Source organism: Cannabis sativa, chromosome 4, assembly GCF_029168945.1.
Source record: "Cannabis sativa cultivar Pink pepper isolate KNU-18-1 chromosome 4, ASM2916894v1, whole genome shotgun sequence".
Lineage (NCBI taxonomy): Eukaryota > Viridiplantae > Streptophyta > Magnoliopsida > Rosales > Cannabaceae > Cannabis > Cannabis sativa.
Window position 1 is genome coordinate 4098086 of NC_083604.1, and position 19720 is coordinate 4117805.

The following is a 19720-nucleotide window of genomic DNA, read 5'->3' on the forward strand; positions in this document are numbered from 1 at the left end:
CGAATCTAAGAGAAAGATTCAGCACAAGTCTTTATTTTAAGCCCATCTCATCTAAACTTAACCCTAAGTGAATGTGTATATAAAGAAAGAGAAGAAGATTAAAAAACTAATGTCTCATCATTCTCTTCTCTTTAATTTTTGAAATTCACTAGCAAAAACTCAGTCTCAATATTGTTCAAAGGTGATTTGAGTATTAGCCCACACTGTTCAAGTTGATACTCAGGCCTTTGTGAAGGACTGTGATGAACATAATCGAATGAGAGAAGATCTAGGTTCAGCTCTTGATAATCTGCAACAAAAAGGATCAAGGGTTAGAGAACTGAATAGAATGAGACAATCTATTCCGCTGCCCTTATTGTGAGATTTTTTGTAACTTAATGTCTTTATTTCATCGTTTTAGGATTTTTCATATTTAGGTTGTTAGATTGTAGAATTATAGTCAAAATACATGTTAGTAAATATTGATCCTGATAAAATAATTTCTAACATTGACTACACAGAGATTTTCTCTCCAGTAGTCAAATACAAGACCATAAGACTGATGCTTGCTTTAGCTAATTAATTTAACATGGAAACTGATCAAAGGGATATCACTACAATATTTCGACATGGTGAGCTAGAAGAAGATATCTACATGGAACAACTTAAGGGTTATGTAGAAAAAAGGAAATGCCACATGGTCTGCAAGCTAGTTAAGTCCTTGTGTGGGCTTAAACATTCTTCAAGACAATGGAATAAAAGATTTGGTGCTTTTATGACTAAGCAAGGATTCATTAAAAGCTACTATGACACTTGCCTATACTTTCATGGAAGTGATATTAAGGATGTCATCCACTTACTGTTATATGTAGATGGCATGTTAATAATCAACAAAGAAAGGTCTAAGGTAAATTTGGTCAAAGAGATGCTTAAGTTAGAGTTCGAAATGAAAGATTTGGGTACTACTACTAAAATCCTAGGGATCACTATCGTGAGAGACAAAAGTAAAGGAATCCTAAAGCTGTGTTAGGAAGATTACATACAGAAAGTAATTGAAAAGTTTCAGATGACTAATGCTTAGAAGACTAGCCAGCCAATTACTAGTCAATACAAGATCTCTAGAGATGAATGCTCTAAAACATAGAAATAAAGGGAGGAGATGAGTCAAGTACCTTGTTCTAATGCTGTTGGGTCCATAATGTACTTAATGGTAAGCACCAGACCTAAGATTGCATATGTTATAAGTGTGCTAAGTAAGTACATGGCTAACCATGAAAAACTACACTGGATGGCTATGAAATGGATATTCAGATATCTAATAGGGGCTACTGATATTGGTTTGGTGTTCAAAAAATCCCAAAATCTAACTTTGGTAGAAGGATTCTGTGATTTTGATTATGTTGGTGATAGAGACACTAAAAGATCTACTTCGGCTTATTATTTCCTAATTTGGAGGTAATTGTATAAGCTGGAAAGTCCAACTGTAACCCGGGTTGCCCTATCAACTACTGAGGCAGAGCATAAGCATTTTGGATGAAAGGGTCCTAAAGGAATTAAATTTACTTAAAAATACTATTATAATCTACTCAGATAGCCAACTAGAGTTGTATTCATCTCTACAAGAATCTTGTCTTTCATGACAGAACCAAACATGTTGAGATCAAATACCACTTTATCAAAGACAAAGTGACTCAGGGAGAGGTCACAGTGGAAAAAGTTCCCACCGAACACAATCCCACAAACATGGAAACTAAAGTGATAACCCTAGGCAAGTACAAGCATTGCATGAACTTGCTAAGGATTGAAAAGGAAATTGACCCTAGTGGTCATCGAGCTAAAATCCTCAAGAGTGCAAATAACTCTCATCACTCATAAGGAAATCTAGGTAGAATTTGTTGAATAGATCTCCTTATAAGATCAAGTATTTATAAAACATGAATTGCAAATATGCCCTTTGGGCTAATGTTCAGTATAGACTCTCTACCAGGACTCTTAACAAAAACCAGTTACAACTAAAAATAAGAAAAGCAGTTACAACAATAAACTCCAAAATATAACTACAACAAGAAAATTTTGCTCAACTAGAATTTGGACCAAGTTTTCAGTCCAAATTCCAGTATCGCCCCTAGTGCTTTAAAAGGACCTACTGCTAAGCTCAGAATAAACCTGAAGCTTTACTCTTGTGAGATCCATTGTTGTGGAGAGAAGCTCTCAAGTTGTATTCATACACATGCAGAAAGAAAAAAAAAAGAGTTAGTAAGCTAGAGACAAAATACAGAAAGAAAAATTAAAAGAGAGAAATCAAGACAAATTATCAATCAAGTTGTGATTTGAATCTAATGAGAACTTTTACCTGTTCTGAATTAATGAAGATCAAGCATTCTGGGGTAAACTCCAAGATCAAATCGTGGTGTTCTCTTGTGCTATGTTTGTTTATCTCAATCCCTAACTCCTATCTCTCTTGTGTTGTGTGTGTGTTTGTGTTATTAATACTGTGTTTGTGATTTTTGTGTTGTGTGTGTTTGATATGAGAGAACAAGTTTGATCTCTTCGATCTTAGAACCCTTGGGTTTCTCTCTTCGAGAGAGAAGAAGACATAAGACTATTCTCAAATCTGTGACTGAGGAATCAGTCTTTAGCTAGAGTTTGCCTTGTGTAAGGCTTTGCTTGTTTTGGATTGGCCTTTTAGGCCATGTAGAAGCTAATCAAGACAAACAAAATTAACAGAGTGTAGTGCAAAGCAAAAAAACAATGCCAAGAAAAGCTTAACCCTTAATGGTTAGCTTGAATTTTATTTATATAGAGCAGTTGCAGATACAAGATGAAAACAGACAAACAATAAGGACAGTAAAAACAGAAAAATACAGTTGGCATAACAGAATAACAGCATTTGACTGTAACAAACTGCCTTTGACTTAAACTAACAGATTCTTGGTTAATATCCCCCCTCAAACGAAATGGCGATGAAGCCATATGAAGTTTGTTCTTCAAGTAGTTGAACCGATCTGTTGTTAAAGGCTTGGTCAATATATCTGCAGCTTGATCAAATGAAGGGACATAGCAAACTAGGAGCTGTTTTGCTAGGATTTGATCACGAACAAAGTGGAGATCGATCTCAATATGTTTACATCGAGCATGAAACATGGGATTGGCAGCAAGGGCAGTAGCTCCTTGGTTGTCAACCCACAGAACGGGTGCTTTTAATTGAGGGATTTGAAGTTCAGACAGAAGAGATAGAAGCCACTGAACTTCTGCTGCAGCGTTAGCAAGAGCACGAAATTCACTCTCAGTGCTTGATCGAGCAACAACATGTTGCTTTTTGGCCGAACAAGACACCAAATTGTCACCCAAAAACATAAGATAGCCCCCAGTTGATCTCCTATCATCAATGCAGCTTGCCCAATCTGCATCGGTATAACCTGTCAAGTGAAGATTGTCAGTTGGTCTAATCCAGATGCCTTCCGTGAGAGTACCTTTGAGATACCGAAGCAATCTTTTGCATGCTTCCCAGTGTTTGATAGTTGGTGCCTTAAGAAATTGACTTAGTTTGTTTGTAATATAGGCAACATCAGGCCGAGTTAAGCTCAAATATTGTAAGGCCCCAATGGTACTTCTGTATAATGTGATGTCTTCAAAGGGATCTCCATCATTTAGACTCAGTTTAGAACTTGAACTTGTAGGATTAGGACAAATTTTGGCTCCCTCCATGTGAACTTTGGTAAGCAAATCAGTAATGTACTTACTTTGACTGAGATACATGCCATTTTGATCTCGATGAACCTCAACCCCCAAAAAATAATGAATCTGCCCCAAATCTTTTAGTGAAAATTCAGTATTGAGAGCAGCTATAAACTGATTAAGAAGAGAAGTATTGGGACCTGTGAGTAAGATATCATCCACATAAACAAGCAAATAAACCAATGTGTTACCCGAGCCATGATAGAATAGAGAAGTGGCGGATTTTGATGCTGAAAATCCCCAATGAAGAAGAGTTTTCTTTATTTTATCATTCCATGCTCTTGGAGCCTGTTTCAAGCCATATAAGGCTTTATGAAGAAGACACACATGATCTGGCTTGGACTTGTCAACAAAACCTTGGGGTTGTTGCATATATACTGTTTCATTAAGAGTTGCATTTAAAAAGGCATTGCTTACATCTAACTGCTTGACACACTAATTTTTGCTGACAGCAAGTGAAAGAACAACCCGAACAGTCACTGGCTTCACCACTGGACTAAATGTGTCTTCATAGTCAATCCCAGGTGTTTGAAGATACTCTTTGGCCACTAATCTTGATTTGCACTTGTCAAGAGACCCATCTTTGTTTAGCTTAACCCTGTGTATCCATTTATTAGTAATCACCTGCATGTCTTGAGTATAGGGAACCAATGTCCACGTTTTTTGATTGGTAAGAGCAGTGAACTCATGGTTCATTGCAGCAAACCATTTGGGATTGGTGAGGGCATCTTTAAGAGACTTTGGTTCAGAGGGAATGAAAGATTCAGGGAGAGGATGCTTAGTAGCAAGATAGGCTTTGGGTTTGGTAATCCCATTTTGAGATCTAGTTTTCATTGGATGATTTCGGCCTATAGAAGGAGCTGGGATGATTTTGGTTGAGTCTAGAGAGGTATTAGATGAACTAGGAGGATGATGATGTGATGTTGTAGCATCAGGTACATTTGGTAATGGTAAAGTGTTCAATGACACATGGATAGTGGGGGACCGGTCTGGTTGTGGAGTGGGGTTGGTATGAATAGGTACAGTTGGTAATGTAGACAACATTTCGGGCAATATAGACCCTGCCTTCATTGCTTTCACAGATGTACCCTTTATGGTGAGTAGAGTACCCCAAAAATAGGCATTGTTGTGTCCTATAGTCCATTTTATGTTGATTGTAAGGCCTCAAATGAGGGTAGCAGGCACAACCAAAGGATTTTAGAATATTATAATCTGGTTTGGTATGAAATAGAGTCTCATAGGGTGTTATGTAGTTTAAAACTCTTGTGGGAAGTCTATTGATGGAAGAGACAGCAGTACTAAAAGCATACCACCAATAGGATAGGTCCAAACCAGATTGAGCAAGTAAGGTAAGACCGGTTTCAGTGATGTGTCTGTGTTTTCTCTCTGCCCTCCCATTTTGTTCATGAGTTCTTGGACAAGGATGTTGAAAGTGAATCCCTTGATCTTCCAAGAACTTTTTGAATGATCTGTATTCTCCTCCCCAATCGGCTTGAACAGATTTAATTGGAAGATTAAACTGTTTCTCCACTAACCCTTTCCATTTGATAAAAACCTCAAAGGCTTGAGATTTTTGAGTTAGTGGAAAGATCCATGTGTACCTGCTAAAATCATCAAGAAAATGCACATAATACTTGTATCCTTGTTTGGCATCAACATGAGATGGTCCCCATAAGTCAGTGTGAATTAAGGCCAAAGGTTGGTTTGCTCTATTTTCAGAAATGGAGAAAGGAAGAGTATGGCTTTTTCCAGACTGACAAGCGGTACAAAAGTTTAAGTCTTTGATGGAACCAGTATGGGGAAGAGAGGGTAATAGTTTAATGAGAGTGTTTATGGAAGGATGACCAAGTTTGCAATGCCATGTGTTAACATCTTTAGCAGTAAAAGTATTATATAATTCAGGAGAAAAAGATGTATAACTAGTGGAATCCAATGTTTTATTTATTGAAGAAGAAATACAATTAACTACAGCAGGTACTTCATGATCTTTATTCATGTTGGTACAGACACATTCAGAAGAGAAATTAGGACAAGACACAAGATTGCATTGCAATGTAGCTGAAGTAGAGGATGCAGAGTCATCTCCCAATTGATAAAGACCACCTTTAACCTTCCCTTTGATCAGAACTTGCCCAGTTTCCTTGTCCTTGACAAAGCAGCAGTGTTTATGAAATTCAAGAAAGACATTGTTATCTTCTGTTAGTTTAGAAACACTAACCAAATTCTTTTTAATGGAAGGAATTTGTAATACAGAATTTAACTTGAGAGAACAATTATTGAAGCAAGGTAAATGAGCAGAACCAATGTGAGAGATACAAATGGTCTTACCATCGGCTACAGCAAGTGTCTCAAGGCCATTGTAGGCAGTGGCAGTGTCAAGAGTCTCAGGAGTGTTGGTGATGTGGTTTGTGGCCCCAGTGTCGACAAACCAAGAAAGATCATCACCGAAATCAGGTAATACCACAGGTTGATGATGGTCAGAAAGATCACGTTCAGTGAGATACGCCCTTGGTGCAGACACATTTGGTTTTGGAGTAACCCATGATTTGTCAAATCTGTAGTGGCACACAGCAGCTGTGTGCCCAGATTTCATACAGACTTGACAAATCAATCGAGAGCTTGGATAGGAGCCACGACGAAGGTTCTTGGTTGAGTTCTGAATTGATTTTCACTGGGAGGGTCTCGATTGTGAGATTGAAAGGGTCTGAAGTTGTCATTTCTGGAATTTTTTGAGGCAAGATTAGCTTGCATTTTCAGAGTGAGATCAGAGACAGAGTTGTGATGATCTAGTCGACTTTCGTGAGCCATTACCAAGGCTTGGACTTCTTCAAGAGAGAGATCATCACTTCTGGAAGTAATTCCTGAAACCACAGGGTCATATTCGGCTCCTAACCCATTAAGTAATTGCAATATGAGATCTTGGAGACCAACAGCAGAGCCAACAATGGTGATCGCATCAGATAGAGACTGAACCTTTTCAACATAATCGGAGATGGAAAGAGAGCCTTTCTTGATGTGAGAAAATTGTCCCTTGAGCTGGAGAAGCCTTGCGCGAGACTGACTGGTGAATCGTTGTTCTAAGGCGGTCCAAACAGAGTAGGAGCTGGTGTAATTGGCGACAGAAGCAAGGACACCTTCGGTCATTGACGATCGGAGCCAAGAAAGTAGTAATTGATCTCGTTTCTTCCATTGACGATATTGAGGATTTGGTTCACCGGAGACAAGATGCTGGGGAGGGGGAACGCCAATGAACAGAGTGTCGTCGAGATCGTGTCCGATGACGGTGGGGACAACCTGAGATTTCCACGCAAGGAAATTTGATCGATCAAGCCTAACAGTGAGGGAGGCAGAGAGAGAGTTGGAAAACAGATTCCATTGTGATGGAGGAATAGCAGCGGTAGCAGGGAAGGGAGGATCGAATTGAAGACCAGAGGTATTACCGGAGGCCATTAGAGATAGTCGTCAATGGCGATTGATACCATGTAGAAGCTAATCAAGACAAACAAAATTAACAGAGTGTAGTGCAGAGCAAAAGAACAATGCCAAGAAAAGCTTAACCCTTAATGGTTAGCTTGAATTTTATTTATATAGAGCAGTTGCAGATACAAGATGAAAACAGACAAACAATAAGGACAGCAAAAACAGAAAAATACAGTTGGCATAACAGAATAACAGCATTTGACTGTAACAAACTGCCTTTGACTTTAACTAACAGATTCTTGGTTAATAGGCCATGAGGTTGAATTTTATTATTTTAGTCGTGGAAGCATAACTAAATTAAAAAATACCACAAAATCATTTTTATGTATTATTCTTGTGTTTTGGAGTTAGAATTTAGAAGCTGCAGATTCTAACATAATCTTTATGGTAAGTAAGATATTTTTTTTATATTTTAATTTAATAAATAATATAAAAACATCACTAATCAATTATAAAATGCTATGATAAGTGATAATGTTCAATCTTAATAGCTAGTTAGCACAAAATAATACCACTTGGAATTTCAAAAAGAGACTGATATTTTTACATTAATAAATAATGGTAACACTAACACAATGCAACTAAGGTCGTCGAGGAAATTTAGAAAAATCAGGGCGTCTACGTTCCATATAAGCCGTCTTCCCTTCATTACCTTCTTCAGTGCCATAAAATATAAGTGTGGCATCTCCTGCAAGCCCCTACATCCATCCCACAAAACAACTAATCAAATATGATCATCATTTACATGTACATTGAATGATTCAACTCAGTACATTCAATCAATGGGGACTACTATTATGATTCATAAAAGGGGTTTCTATATAAGGTAAATTATTCTCTTGGTTTCTCTAAACTCTGTTTTCTTATATTAGTACTTACTTGAAGGCCAGCATGACCATCATCAACAGCATTAAGAGCCGATTTCAGGACCCGAACAGCAGTTGGGCTGTTTCTTAGTATTTCTCTACACCATTTAATTGTTTCTTCCTCCAAATTCTCTAGCTGGACAAATCAACAAAATCAATTAATTTAACCAAATTCAAATAAGTTTTATTTCAATATAGCAAAATAACTTACTGGCACAACAGTATTGACAAGTCCCATTTTATCTGCTTCAGAAGCTGTGTAAAACCTTGCCATGAACCACATTTCTCGTGCTTTTTTGGGACCAACCTGTTTAGTAGTTTCCATACATAATGGATCACACACAATAATTGGGTTATATTCTTAAGATTAAGTAGGATTTTTTTTATCTCAATTACGATCTTTGTAAAGTTTGTCCCCTGATTTTTTCCTTTGCAAAAAAAATCCATCCAAATTATAAAAAATCTTAAATATTCCCTTTCAATTACATCTAACTCATTTTTAAACAAATTGCCTACGTGACAAAGGGTTGGAGGTATGATTGCAGTAGAAAATCTCTTTAACAATTTTAAATTATTTGAAATTGGTATTAAACATACAAATATCAACTCTAAGAATGTAACATATTATACATATATTTTTTGGTCTATACTCTTAAACTGATGATTTTTATAGTTCAAAACTCAACAAGTATCTTAATAATTCTGGAGACAAATCATATTTATTCTATTCTTAATAAATCTCAGTTCAAAAGCTTACCAAGCGGGACATAATGGAGCTTCCATAGCCAGCATCAAAGCTACCAACCTGCAATAAAATTTTATAGTTTGGTCAAGTTTGATTAATACAATACAAGTAAAAACCCCTTTTAAAGCTGGACTATAATTTTGATTCATAACCAATCACTACCTTAGGACCTGTTTGACCAAAAACAGCATTATCTGCAGCAATGGTAAGATCACATACCATGTGTAATACATGGCCTCCTCCAACAGCATAGCCAGCAACCTAGTGAGTATATCATGTTAAGTAAGTTTTATTGAGAGGATTGAATGAACAGAGTAAGATTAGGATCAGGGTTAGTATATACCATTGCTATCACTGGTTTTGGAAGACGACGAATCTGTATCTGAAATAATAATGACATAAAGAAAAATAAACAAACCTTTCTAATAACCCAAATGAATGTTTTGAAAAAGAAAATGTACCTGAAGATCTAATACATTAAGACGACCAAAATTGTCAAAATCTTTGTAACCATCAGCCTTTCTCAAAGCTTGATCACCTCCACTACAGAAAGCCTCATTTCCCTAATTCAAATCAACACAGATGCATTACATTCAAAGAGGAGTGCTAATTAGAACCTCTTAATCAACCTCTACACCTGAAATCACTTGCAGTGTTATCTTTATAAATTTTTGAAAAATTTCGAATAGTTTACCGTGTCGAAAACAGAATTTTTGATATTCCAGTTACCAAGTGCACGTTCAAAAAACTTCAAATATATTTTTGGCTTTGTAAACTATTTAAAAATTTTTGGCGCAAAAGTTAACTAAGAGGTTCTAGTTACTCTATTCTCAAATTTGCTAAATTAACCAGAAATAACCAATTTTTCTATTTTGAAAGATGACTATCTTTTTTTGGTAAAATTACAAAAATGGTAGAAGAAAAAGTAGACCTTTCCAGTGAGAATTATAACTCCAATGGAACTATCGTCCCTTGCATCATCAAAAGCACGAATGAGCTCTTTTACTGTCAATGGCCGGAACGCGTTCCTTTTCTCCGGCCGATTAATCGTAATCTAAGCAAACAAAAAAGAAATTATCATCAAACTCAACTAAAAATTTTTAGATAATGAAACATTAATGTTAAAGTCAATGTTGGTTGACCTTTGCGATTCCTTCGTCAACGGCTTTCTCGTAGATAATGTCAACAAAGTCCTTACCGGAATCATCAGAAGCGGTTTTCCAAACGACAGGGTGAGTCGAAACTTCACCGTGTATCTTATGATAACGGTCGTTCATGGATGTAGTGGATAACCCGATAGAGTTCGGGTTCGGATGATCCGAATGACCCGAGAGGAGATGGTTGGCTACACAAGCCATTCTCCTTCTCATAGTGTTGAGCTCCTTCTCTGAAACTTTCTCCATTGATTGATTAATGAGCAGAGAGGTAATAATGACTATTGACTAATGATTGGTGATATTAATTATATATATATATAATGTTTTGAATTTTTCAATGTAAGAATACTTGAAATTATTATATTGGATTTTTTTAAGAAACCATTGATAAGATTTTGGATAAGGCGCGACATGCTCTGCTCTGCTGTGTTTATTATCAAAACGGTGCGTTTTCGCAACTATTTACCATTAATTAGATGTTATGTTTAATTTAAATTATCCAATTAACAAATTATATCGAAATTTATTTAAGAGAGAAGAAGCTAGCTCCGTCGACACTCTGCCTCTCCTCTCCGGTGGACTTTTTTTTTTTTTTTTTTTTAAATAATTAATATTTCATTGATAAACATGAGAATTAAGTATATAGGAAAGAAAAGATAGAAATTATCCATCCAAACTAGCTCACTATTCACTTTGGATGTGCACAACCATTCTCTTAATACTACATATTTTAGTTTAGGCTCAATAATTTAAAATTTGAACTTTATTTATTTTAATAATCGAGTATGTATAGATAAAATTAAAAAAAAAATACAGTTTCATAAATATTTAATATGTCACTGTTGACTGGATTTTTAGCCAACCGACGCGGAGTCGTAATAAATGAGATTTAAACCAAAATTACAATAATAAATGCAATTAATAACACCGGAATTCGTAATAAATGTAAATAAAAGACACTGAAATTTAAAGAGGTTCGGCCCCGGATGTCGGTAATAGCCTACTCCCCTTGAGTTTTATTGATCTGAGTTGCAATAGTCAAGAACAGGCTCTTGATTGCAAGAATGAGAAGTGTTTTCTAAGTATTTCAGATTGCGGATCTCCCTCCCAGGTCATGGGTGACCACTTATATAGGGGAGGGGGGGTCGGTGCTTCTCGCTTCAGGAGACGCGACCAACGCGGAGCCATCTCAACCGTCTCCTTGATTTTCGGAGGCGGTTGGAGTCTGATATTTAGGATCATATCCCGCTATTTTCGTGGGCTGACAACTGTCTTTGAGCCTTTCGCGAGATTTGAACATTTGAAGGAGTCACTGACGACAAGGGTCCCTTATGGGTGTGACATGGTCGTCAACCACCTTTGAGGATTAAGCCCATACTTGGGGGTAACACCACCGAGACTCTGCCTATACTAAAATAATTTTTTTTTTTCCTTTTTTTTTTAGGAAAAAAAAATCAAATAAATAATTCTCACTCACTACTTTTCACATTTTACAATATAGCCCAATAATAATTTCCCAAGAAAAATAAATTACAAGAGAATAAATAAATTTCAAAGAAATACAACCATTTACAAAGAAATGACCAACAAAAATATAAAAATTGCTCATTAGCCCTCAATGGTAGTGGAGGGTTATAATAGCAATTTTGGGTTAAAAGGCCCTCTTTTTGCAAAAATAAAATTCCCTATGTAAGAGAAAAAAGATAACAAACCTTCACATTTAAAAAAAAAACCATCTTCTTCATTTTTGCTCTTCATTTTTGGGGTTGGGCATCTTCTCACCATTGGAGGAGATTTTGAAGCTTTGAAGTGATTCTTGGACACTTGGTGGAACATTTCTTTACTATGGGTAAATTTCTAACTCCTCCATAGTCATTTTTCACATTGAAATCATGTTTTTGGTGGCATTTTTGAAACTTTTTCTTGATTTTCTTGCTATGGCCGAATTTGACATGCTTGATTGGGATTCTTGGATTTCTTGATATAATGTGATTGTTTGAGGCTTGGGTTTTGTAGTATAGGTGATGGACAATGTGTTTTTGGCTTTGATTTGGTTCAATTTGATGAAAAAATAAGGAAATTTGAAACTTTTAGGTTGGTGGTGTTCTTGAATATTGAAGAACACCATGAACATGAAAAGTTTCAATTTCCCTCCATGTTTTCATCTTTGATTTTCATCAAATTGATAAAAATGTGTTTGTGGTGGTGAACATTGATCTTGGACCTTTTTTTTTTTTTTTTTTGTTTCTTGGCCGCCCCCCCAAGATACCCCTTTGGGGGGTCGAGGTGGTACCCCGAGCCACCCTTCTTGGAGGTAGGAACAGCCACTTGATTTGGCTTCCTTGGATGTCAGGGTGACATCCCGAGACTAGGTGTCATTGCCGATCCTTCTTGCTTGATTTAAAAGTCAAGCGTTATTTTTAGATAAAATTATCTATAGCTAATTATGGCTTCTTAGCTTGGATAAATGATGGAATATTGCTACCACCCATAGATAGATCTCACAAGTGGAGAAGGTACTACATCAAGCCTTACCCGTAGGTTCCACATTGGGTTCTATATGGTTATGTGTGTGATGACTTAAACAATTATGCGAGTCATGACATAGCCAAGTTGAATGTAACTTTTGGAGTATCTTTCTTGTACATATTTGAGTACAATGAGCGTTTTTACTAGTAGTCTTGAACATATGTGTTTGCTTCAAATATGTAGGGGTTATAGTTCGCCCCGCGGCTAGAGGATCGGGCCCGGGGTACCCCCTAGTAAACCCCTTTCTCATTTTTCATTTTTTTTTAAAACGCACATATATCCCGAGTCACCCCTTTGTGAGTCGAAGGGGGGGGGGGTCCCCCCCTTACACCCCTTTGTGAGTCGAAGGGGGGAGGGGGCACTCCGAGACACCCTTATACCCGAAGCCGGGGTGTTACCCCTTAATTACCCCTTGAAGGCCGGGATAATACCCTACTACAAGCGGGGGTTGGGGTGATATACCCCGAGACCATTTATAGGGGGTGATGCCTTGGGACGACCGTGGTGTAATTTTGCGATTTGGAGCCAATTGTTGTTTTTTACTTTTTACACTTAGTAAGAATACTAAGCGTTGTAATGATCATTATTGCTCCTTTCATTTAGTTGCTTAGATGATTATCTCGCTGTAAATTTTTGTTGTGCATATCTTCTCTTCTCCTTTTATTTTTGTACTAGTAGGTGAGTCCATCATGGATAGCTTACTAGCATTACTCGGTGTATTCACCTCCTCGCTTTTTCCTTTTTGCAGATGCGTTATAGCGATTATTAGGGGGGTGAACAACGAGTAGACGAGGACCTTCTTCAACTTTTGTTTGAAGATTGTCCAGCGTCGCCCCCACACAACTCGTTTGGGGACGAGGGGCTTAGTAGTGTGTCAGAGACGCCCAGCCACCTCTACCGAGAGAGAATAGGTGGTGAAGCATACAACAGGCATATTTGGGAGCTTGAAAAAGGGATACGATCTTATCTACCCCGAGAGTGGACATAACACTCTTCCTTTTGGTGAGGTCAATATTCTAGTAGGGGTGCCCATCGGCCCGTCAGGGGGGCTTCCCTTGGCCGAGACTGCTATAACCACCGCAAAACTACCTACCATGTTGAACGCTATGGCTCGCACTAAAAAGAAGAGTTGGGTTAGCTCTTCTGACAGTTCCCATATGGCGGAGGTCATTACTAAACGGAGGGTATCTGACGATGTTGAGACTGATTTTGACGATGGAGGCATGGAGGAGATAGTCAAAGAGTTTGAGAAGTGGGTGGAAGAGGAAGCCAAGAATACCCTTTACAAAGCCGCTAAAGAGAAAGAACCAACCAAGGGTTCCCAACCAGCCACTCTCAAAATCAGTGATTTTGCCCCTAAAGTAATTAAGGAAGTTCGCACTTCCCGCTTCAAAACCAAGCAGACCCCCTTTGTGGCCCCTTCTAGCAGTCTCACCGAGACCCAACTCCAATATGTGGAGGAGTTGACTGTGAATGGCAAGGATTGCCAGTTAGTACTCTTCAGAGATTCATGACTGTCCAGGCAGTCTTTAATCCCGTAACTTTACTTTTGAGACATTTATGTCTTTAACCTTTTTACTTGGCCATCGGGGCCTTTATCTTTATATATGGTTTTGGCTTTAAATGTTGACTTTTGTTTGGCGTGAGCCACATAGCGTGGGTATTTATCTATAGTCAACCATTCACCACACACAAGTTGCTCAAAACATTGAGTATTGCACCGACACTTTAAAAATTTAATTTTAATATCTACTTAAGCGAGGGTGAATTTTTGCTTACTAGTCCATATATGGGTGTGGTTGCCCCCCAAGTGACTATGCAGGTTTACCTCTTGGTCACTTATCTTATGACCAGGGTGTTACCTTTAAGTCTTGGTTGCTCACCATTACCCATATATCTGTGACCATTGTGACGCTTACAATTTGATTCAATAACAATCATACAAGCTGCGTCATTATATGAAAATAACTTGCAATTTTATTGATAAATGAAATTGGCGACAACGCCTTATTACATCACTACGTAGTAGTATGTGATTAAAACTAAATCAAATCTAAAAGAAAAGACTAAATACTAATAAAGATTCTAAGTTGCTTACGGGAATACCCTTAGCATGAATTGTCGTTGAAAAGCAAGTGTTATTGATAATATTTGCAAAGGTGTTGGTCGTTCCAATATCGGGGTACTGGTATAAGGTTCATGTTAGAGTCATACCGGCCGAGCCTATACGTGCCGGGGGGTACAACTTCTGTAACTTCGTATGGACCTTCCCAATTTGGCCCCAATACTCCTGTTGTTGGGTCTTTAGTGTTGGCCAAGACTCTGCGTAGTACTAGATCTCCTACCTTGAAGCTTCTTTCCTTAACTTTGGAATTAAAGTATCTGGCTACTTTTTGTTGGTATGCTGTTAACCGTATTTGTGAGGCCTCCCTACAACTTTCCAATAGGTCTAACGATTCATTCATCAGCTGGTGATTACTGACTTGGTTGTATGTCGCTCGTCGGTGGGAGGGTGGGTCTAGCTCGACCGGTATCATCGCATCATACCCATAAGCAAGGGCAAAGGGGGTATCACCAGTAGCTGTTCTTTCCGTCATCCTATATAACCACAAAACTTTGGGTAATTGCTCTGGCCAGCTTCCTTTCGCCTCTTCGAGTCTTTTCTTCAAGGTGTTTTTTAAGGTCTTATTCACCGCCTCTACCTGCCCGTTTGACTGGGGGTGCGAGACCGCCGAGAAGCTCTTTACTATGCCATGCTTAATGCAGAAATTTGTGAACAGGACACTGTCAAATTGGGTACCATTGTCAGATACCAATTTATGGGGTAATCCAAACCTACATATAATGTTCTTGACCACAAAGTCAAGCACCTTCTTGGATGTTATAGTTGCTAGTGGTTCGGCTTCTGTCCACTTTGTGAAATAATCGACTGCTACTACCGCATATTGCACTCCTCCTTTGCCCTTAGGCAACTGACCGATCAAGTCTATACCCCAAATAGCGAAGGGCCATGGACTCTGCATTTGTGTTAGCTCGTTGGGCGGAGCCTTTGGTATTTTTGCAAACTTTTGACATTTTTCACACCTTCAAGCATACTCCATGGAGTCTTCTATCATGGTTGGCCAGAAGAATCCTTGCCTCAGTACCTTCTTGGATAAGCTTTGCCCCCCAGCGTGATTACCGCAAAAACCGTCATGGACTTCTTCCATTAGTCGTTGGGCTTGGTCTTGATGTACACATCGTAGTAGGGGCATTGAGTACCCTCGCCGATACATGACACCATCAATGATTAGGTACCGGGTGGCCTTCCTTCTCATTTTCTTTACCTCGTTTTTGTTGGTGGGCAGTATCCCTTGTTCTAAGTAAGCGGCTATGGGGGTCATCCACGATTGAGTCGTATTGAGTAGGAGTACTTCTTCTTTAGTGCGGATGCTTGGCTCGGGTAAGTATTCTATTGGCACAAGGCTGGCTTTATCTATCTTTTCACTTGTTGCCAACCTTGCGAAGGCATCAGCGATAGCATTCTCTTCTCGTGGTATTTGTTGAATGGTGTATCCTTCTAGTTGGGCAAGCAAGTCTTATATTTTGCTAAGGTAGGCCATCATCTTTCCTCCTCTAGCCATGTACTCTCCCAAAACTTGGTTTACAACCAGCTGGGAGTCGCTGTAAATGTCTAAGTGTCTGGCCTTCACTTCTTTCGCTAGTTTCAGACCGGAAATTAATGCTTCATACTCGGCTTCATTGTTTGAGGCAGGGAAACCAAAGCGAATGGCCGTGTGAATTTGTTGTCCCTCTGGTGTTGTTAGGGTGATCCCCACTCCTGATGGCTGGTCAGTAGAAGAACCATCAACTTGTAGCTTCTAGGTTTCACCGGGGTAGTCTTGGTTTTCATTTTTCTCAAAGTTATGGACGTGTGGTTCAGGTGAATCGCTCAGGTCTGGCCTTTGGACATCATTGGTTATTGTTGGTTGGTCGCCCTCTTGCGCCCCCGTACACTCGGCTACAAAGTCAGCCAGGGCCTGCCCTTTAATAGCCAATCTTGGCTGATACGTTATGTCATATTGCCCTAATTCTATTGCCCATTTAAGGAGGCGCCTCGACGTATCGGGTTTTTGTAGCACCTGGCGTAAGGGTTGGTCAGTGAGTACCACAATGGGATGAGCCTGAAAGTAGGGTCGAAGCTTCCTGGATGCTAATAGTAAGCAGTAGGTCAATTTTTCTATCAGGGGGTATCTACACTCTGCCCCAATCAGCCTTTTGCTCACATAGTAGACTGGGTGTTGTGCTCTATCTTCCTCCCTTACCAAGACTGCACTAACCGCATGTTTTGTTACTGCTAGGTATAAGCTTAACCCTTCACCATCCAGGGGTTTTGAAAGGACCCGAGGCTGGGATAATTGTTGCTTTAAAGCTTGAAAGGCATTTTCGCATTCCTCAGTCCGTTCGAATTTTTTGTTACCCCTTAGGATGTTGAAGAAAGGGACACATTTGTCGGTTGAGTTGGAGACGAATCTACTCAAGGCAGCGATTCGGCCTGTTAAGCTTTGGACGTCTTTAACTTTAGTTGGGGACTTCATGTCGATCAGTGCCTTTATCTTTTCTGGGTTAGCCTCGATGCCCCTAGAGTTCACTATGAATCCAAGGAACTTTCTCGAGCTTACTCCGAAAGAACACTTAAGAGGATTGAGCTTCATTCGGTATTGTCTTAGGATCTCAAAGCATTTTTTTAAGTCTTCAATGTGCCCTTGGGCTTTCTTAGACTTGACCAGCATGTCATCGACGTAGACCTCCATGTTTCTGCCTATTTGCTCTTTAAACATCCGGTTGACCAACCTCTGATAGGTGGCTCCAGCGTTTTTCAAGCCAAATGGCATCACTTTGTAGCAATACAAGCCAACGTCCGTTCGAAAGCTTGTATGTTCTTGGTCAGGTGGGTGCATGCTTATCTGATTATACCCTGAGTACGCATCCATGAAAGTTAGAATTTCATGGCCGGCTGTTGCGTCTACCAATTGATCGATTCTCGGTAAGGGAAAACAATCTTTTGGGCATGCCTTGTTTAAGTCTGTAAAGTCAATGCACACCCTTCAGGTGCCATTTGGCTTTGGAACTAGTACAGGGTTCGATACCCAAACTGGGTAGTAGGCCTCTTTGATGAAATTGTTGTTCCATAGTTTTTCCACCTCTTCCTTCAATGCCTTGGCCCCTTCTTTGTCGAGTAGCCTTCTTTTTTGTTGAACTGGCTTGAAGTTTTCGACGTCGATGTTTAAAGCATGACTTATCACGGTGGGGCTTATTCCCTCCATGTCTTCGTGTGACCAAGCAGAGACATCTTGGTTTTCCCTTAAGAACTGGATCAAAGCGGATCTTATGTCCTCAGGAAGGTTTTTCCCGATCTTGATTAATTTAGATGGTTGTTTGGGGTCTAATGGCATCTCTTCTAATTCTTCAATCGGACCAACCCCTGTATCAATGTCCCCAAAACGGGGATCAATGTCTTCGACCCCGTTTTGGGCGAGTCTTCATTGTTGAGAACTACTTGCCGTAGCTTTGAGGGATTTGGCTGCTTTCTCCCTGGTTGCGATGGATAGGTTGTAACACTCTCGTGCTACTATTTGATTTCCCTTCAAGTAGTCAATTCCACCCTTGGTAGGAAACTTGACGAGGAGGTGAAAGATAGAAGTGACTGCTTTCAGCTCATACATGGTTGGGCGGCCGATTAAGGCGTTGTAGGGAGATATTATATCCAATACCACGAATAATGCCATGATAGTGACACTCTTGGGGGCTGTTCCCACTGTCAATGGTAACTTAATAAGTCCAGCCAGTGCCATACCACTTCCTGTGAATCCATAGATGAGATGTTCGCAGGGCTCTAAATCCTTTGCTCCCAAACCCATCATTTCCAATGAGGACTTGAAGAGGATATTGGCTGACGACCCATTATCAATCATTGTCCTTGCCATAATCATATTGGCGATTTGTACCTCTACCACCAAGGGGTCGTTGTGTGGATATCGAACGTGTTTGGTGTCGTCTTCAGAGAACGTGATTAACTCATGTTCATAACGAGGTTGCTTGGGAGCTCGCTCTTGGACAGCCAACACATCGTCACCCAGTTCATGTCGCAGAGACCGAGCGTATTTCTCTCGGGACTTTCCGGAGTTCCCCGCAAGGTGAGGTCCTCCAGATATAATGTCCAAACGGCCCGCAACGGGGGGAGGTAACAATTGTTGGTCATCCCTAACTGCTTGTTGTTGTTGTTGCCGTTGGGGCTGGTCATTGTCCCGTCGTACATATCTTTTCAAGTTGGGGTTGTTTTGTCTGATGAGAAACTCTATTTCCTCCTTTAGATTATTGCACTCATCGGTGTCATGGCCGTAGTCATTGTGGAATCGACAAAACTTGTTCATGTCACGTTTGCTAATGTCCTTTCTCATGGGATAAGGTTTGCGGTACGGTACCACCGAGTGAGTTGCATTGTAGATATTTTCTCTTGTAGGTGGTGAACCTTGGGATTGGATCTCGCCTGGCTGGCTCGGGGGTATTCTTTAGTCTCTTGTTATCATTGTTGTTACCGCCATTACTGTTATTCCCTCTCTTACCATTGTTGGAGCCATTCCTAGCGTTACCCTTTTGAGAGCTTTGACTATTTGAGCTTGTTCCGTTTTTTTTTATTCTTAGTGTGGTTGAAGTTTTGAGCGTTTCGCTCGGCTTCTTCCAATTTAATAAACTCATCAGCTCTGTCAAGAAAGTCTCTCATAGAATGGGTTGGTTTCCGCCTTGTATCTTTCCACAGCCGACTTCCCACAAGGATGCCCCCCATGATGGCGGCCCGCTTCCCGTCATCGCTTAGATTTTTTACTTTGGTTGCCTCCTGCATAAAGCGTTGAATGTAGTCTTTTAGTGGCGCATCGGGCTTCTGCTTGATGGCGACCAAGTCACCCAACTCTACTGGTATCTGTCGGGCTGAAGAGAATTGGGTGTAAAATAACCCCTCAAACTCATCCCAAGAAGTAACTCTTCCTGGGGGTAGTTTAGTAAACCATTGTTGCGCCGTGTCCGTGAGGGTTGCAGGGAAAATTCGACACCTAAGGTCATCCCTGATTCCTTGAAGGTCCATTTGGATTTTGAAGTTCTCCACATGAGTTAATAGGTCTTCACTACCCGTGTACTTGCAAGTGGGCATCTTGAACTTTGCTGGAATAGGGAGGTCATTAATCATT

General features: G+C 39.6%; 3 protein-coding genes across 3 annotated transcripts; 1 reads left to right on the forward strand and 2 right to left on the reverse strand.

The window, feature by feature from the left end:
- Window positions 1-7627: 7627 nt before the first annotated feature.
- Window positions 7628-10392, reverse strand: LOC115713184 (1,4-dihydroxy-2-naphthoyl-CoA synthase, peroxisomal). Its single transcript, XM_030641669.2, has 9 exons — window positions 9951-10392; window positions 9740-9862; window positions 9270-9371; window positions 9152-9190; window positions 8971-9069; window positions 8821-8868; window positions 8275-8370; window positions 8077-8199; window positions 7628-7895 (listed from the first exon to the last, which is right to left on the reverse strand). The coding sequence occupies exons 1-9, from the start codon at window positions 10209-10211 to the stop codon at window positions 7779-7781; spliced, it is 1008 nt and encodes a 335-aa protein (XP_030497529.2). The 5' UTR covers window positions 10212-10392; the 3' UTR covers window positions 7628-7778.
- Window positions 10393-11631: 1239 nt separating this feature from the next.
- On the forward strand, window positions 11632-14327 carry LOC133037445 (uncharacterized). Its single transcript, XM_061114813.1, has 2 exons — window positions 11632-11814; window positions 13243-14327. Exon 2 carries the CDS (start codon window positions 13589-13591, stop codon window positions 14006-14008), a length of 420 nt encoding a protein of 139 aa, XP_060970796.1. The 5' UTR covers window positions 11632-11814; window positions 13243-13588; the 3' UTR covers window positions 14009-14327.
- Window positions 14328-18016: 3689 nt separating this feature from the next.
- LOC133036596 (uncharacterized) lies at window positions 18017-18934 on the reverse strand. The gene has a single exon (XM_061113106.1). It carries the CDS (start codon window positions 18932-18934, stop codon window positions 18017-18019), a length of 918 nt encoding a protein of 305 aa, XP_060969089.1.
- Between the last annotated feature and the right edge of the window lie 786 nt (window positions 18935-19720).

What these genes read in the sequence shown, in the direction of transcription:
- LOC133037445 (XM_061114813.1), top strand. Translation starts at nt 13,589, where the DNA reads ATGTTGAACGCTATGGCTCGCACTAAAAAGAAGAGTTGGGTTAGCTCT.
- LOC115713184 (XM_030641669.2), bottom strand. Translation starts at nt 10,211, where the DNA reads ATGGAGAAAGTTTCAGAGAAGGAGCTCAACACTATGAGAAGGAGAATG. An exon ending in TTGACGAAGGAATCGCAAAG is followed by an intron (nt 9,863 to 9,950) that starts GTCAACCAACAT and finishes TTGTTTGCTTAG; the next exon opens with ATTACGATTAATCGGCCGGA. An exon ending in ATGGTCATGCTGGCCTTCAA is followed by an intron (nt 7,896 to 8,076) that starts GTAAGTACTAAT and finishes GGATGGATGTAG; the next exon opens with GGGCTTGCAGGAGATGCCAC.
- LOC133036596 (XM_061113106.1), bottom strand. Translation starts at nt 18,934, where the DNA reads ATGAGAAAGGACATTAGCAAACGTGACATGAACAAGTTTTGTCGATTC.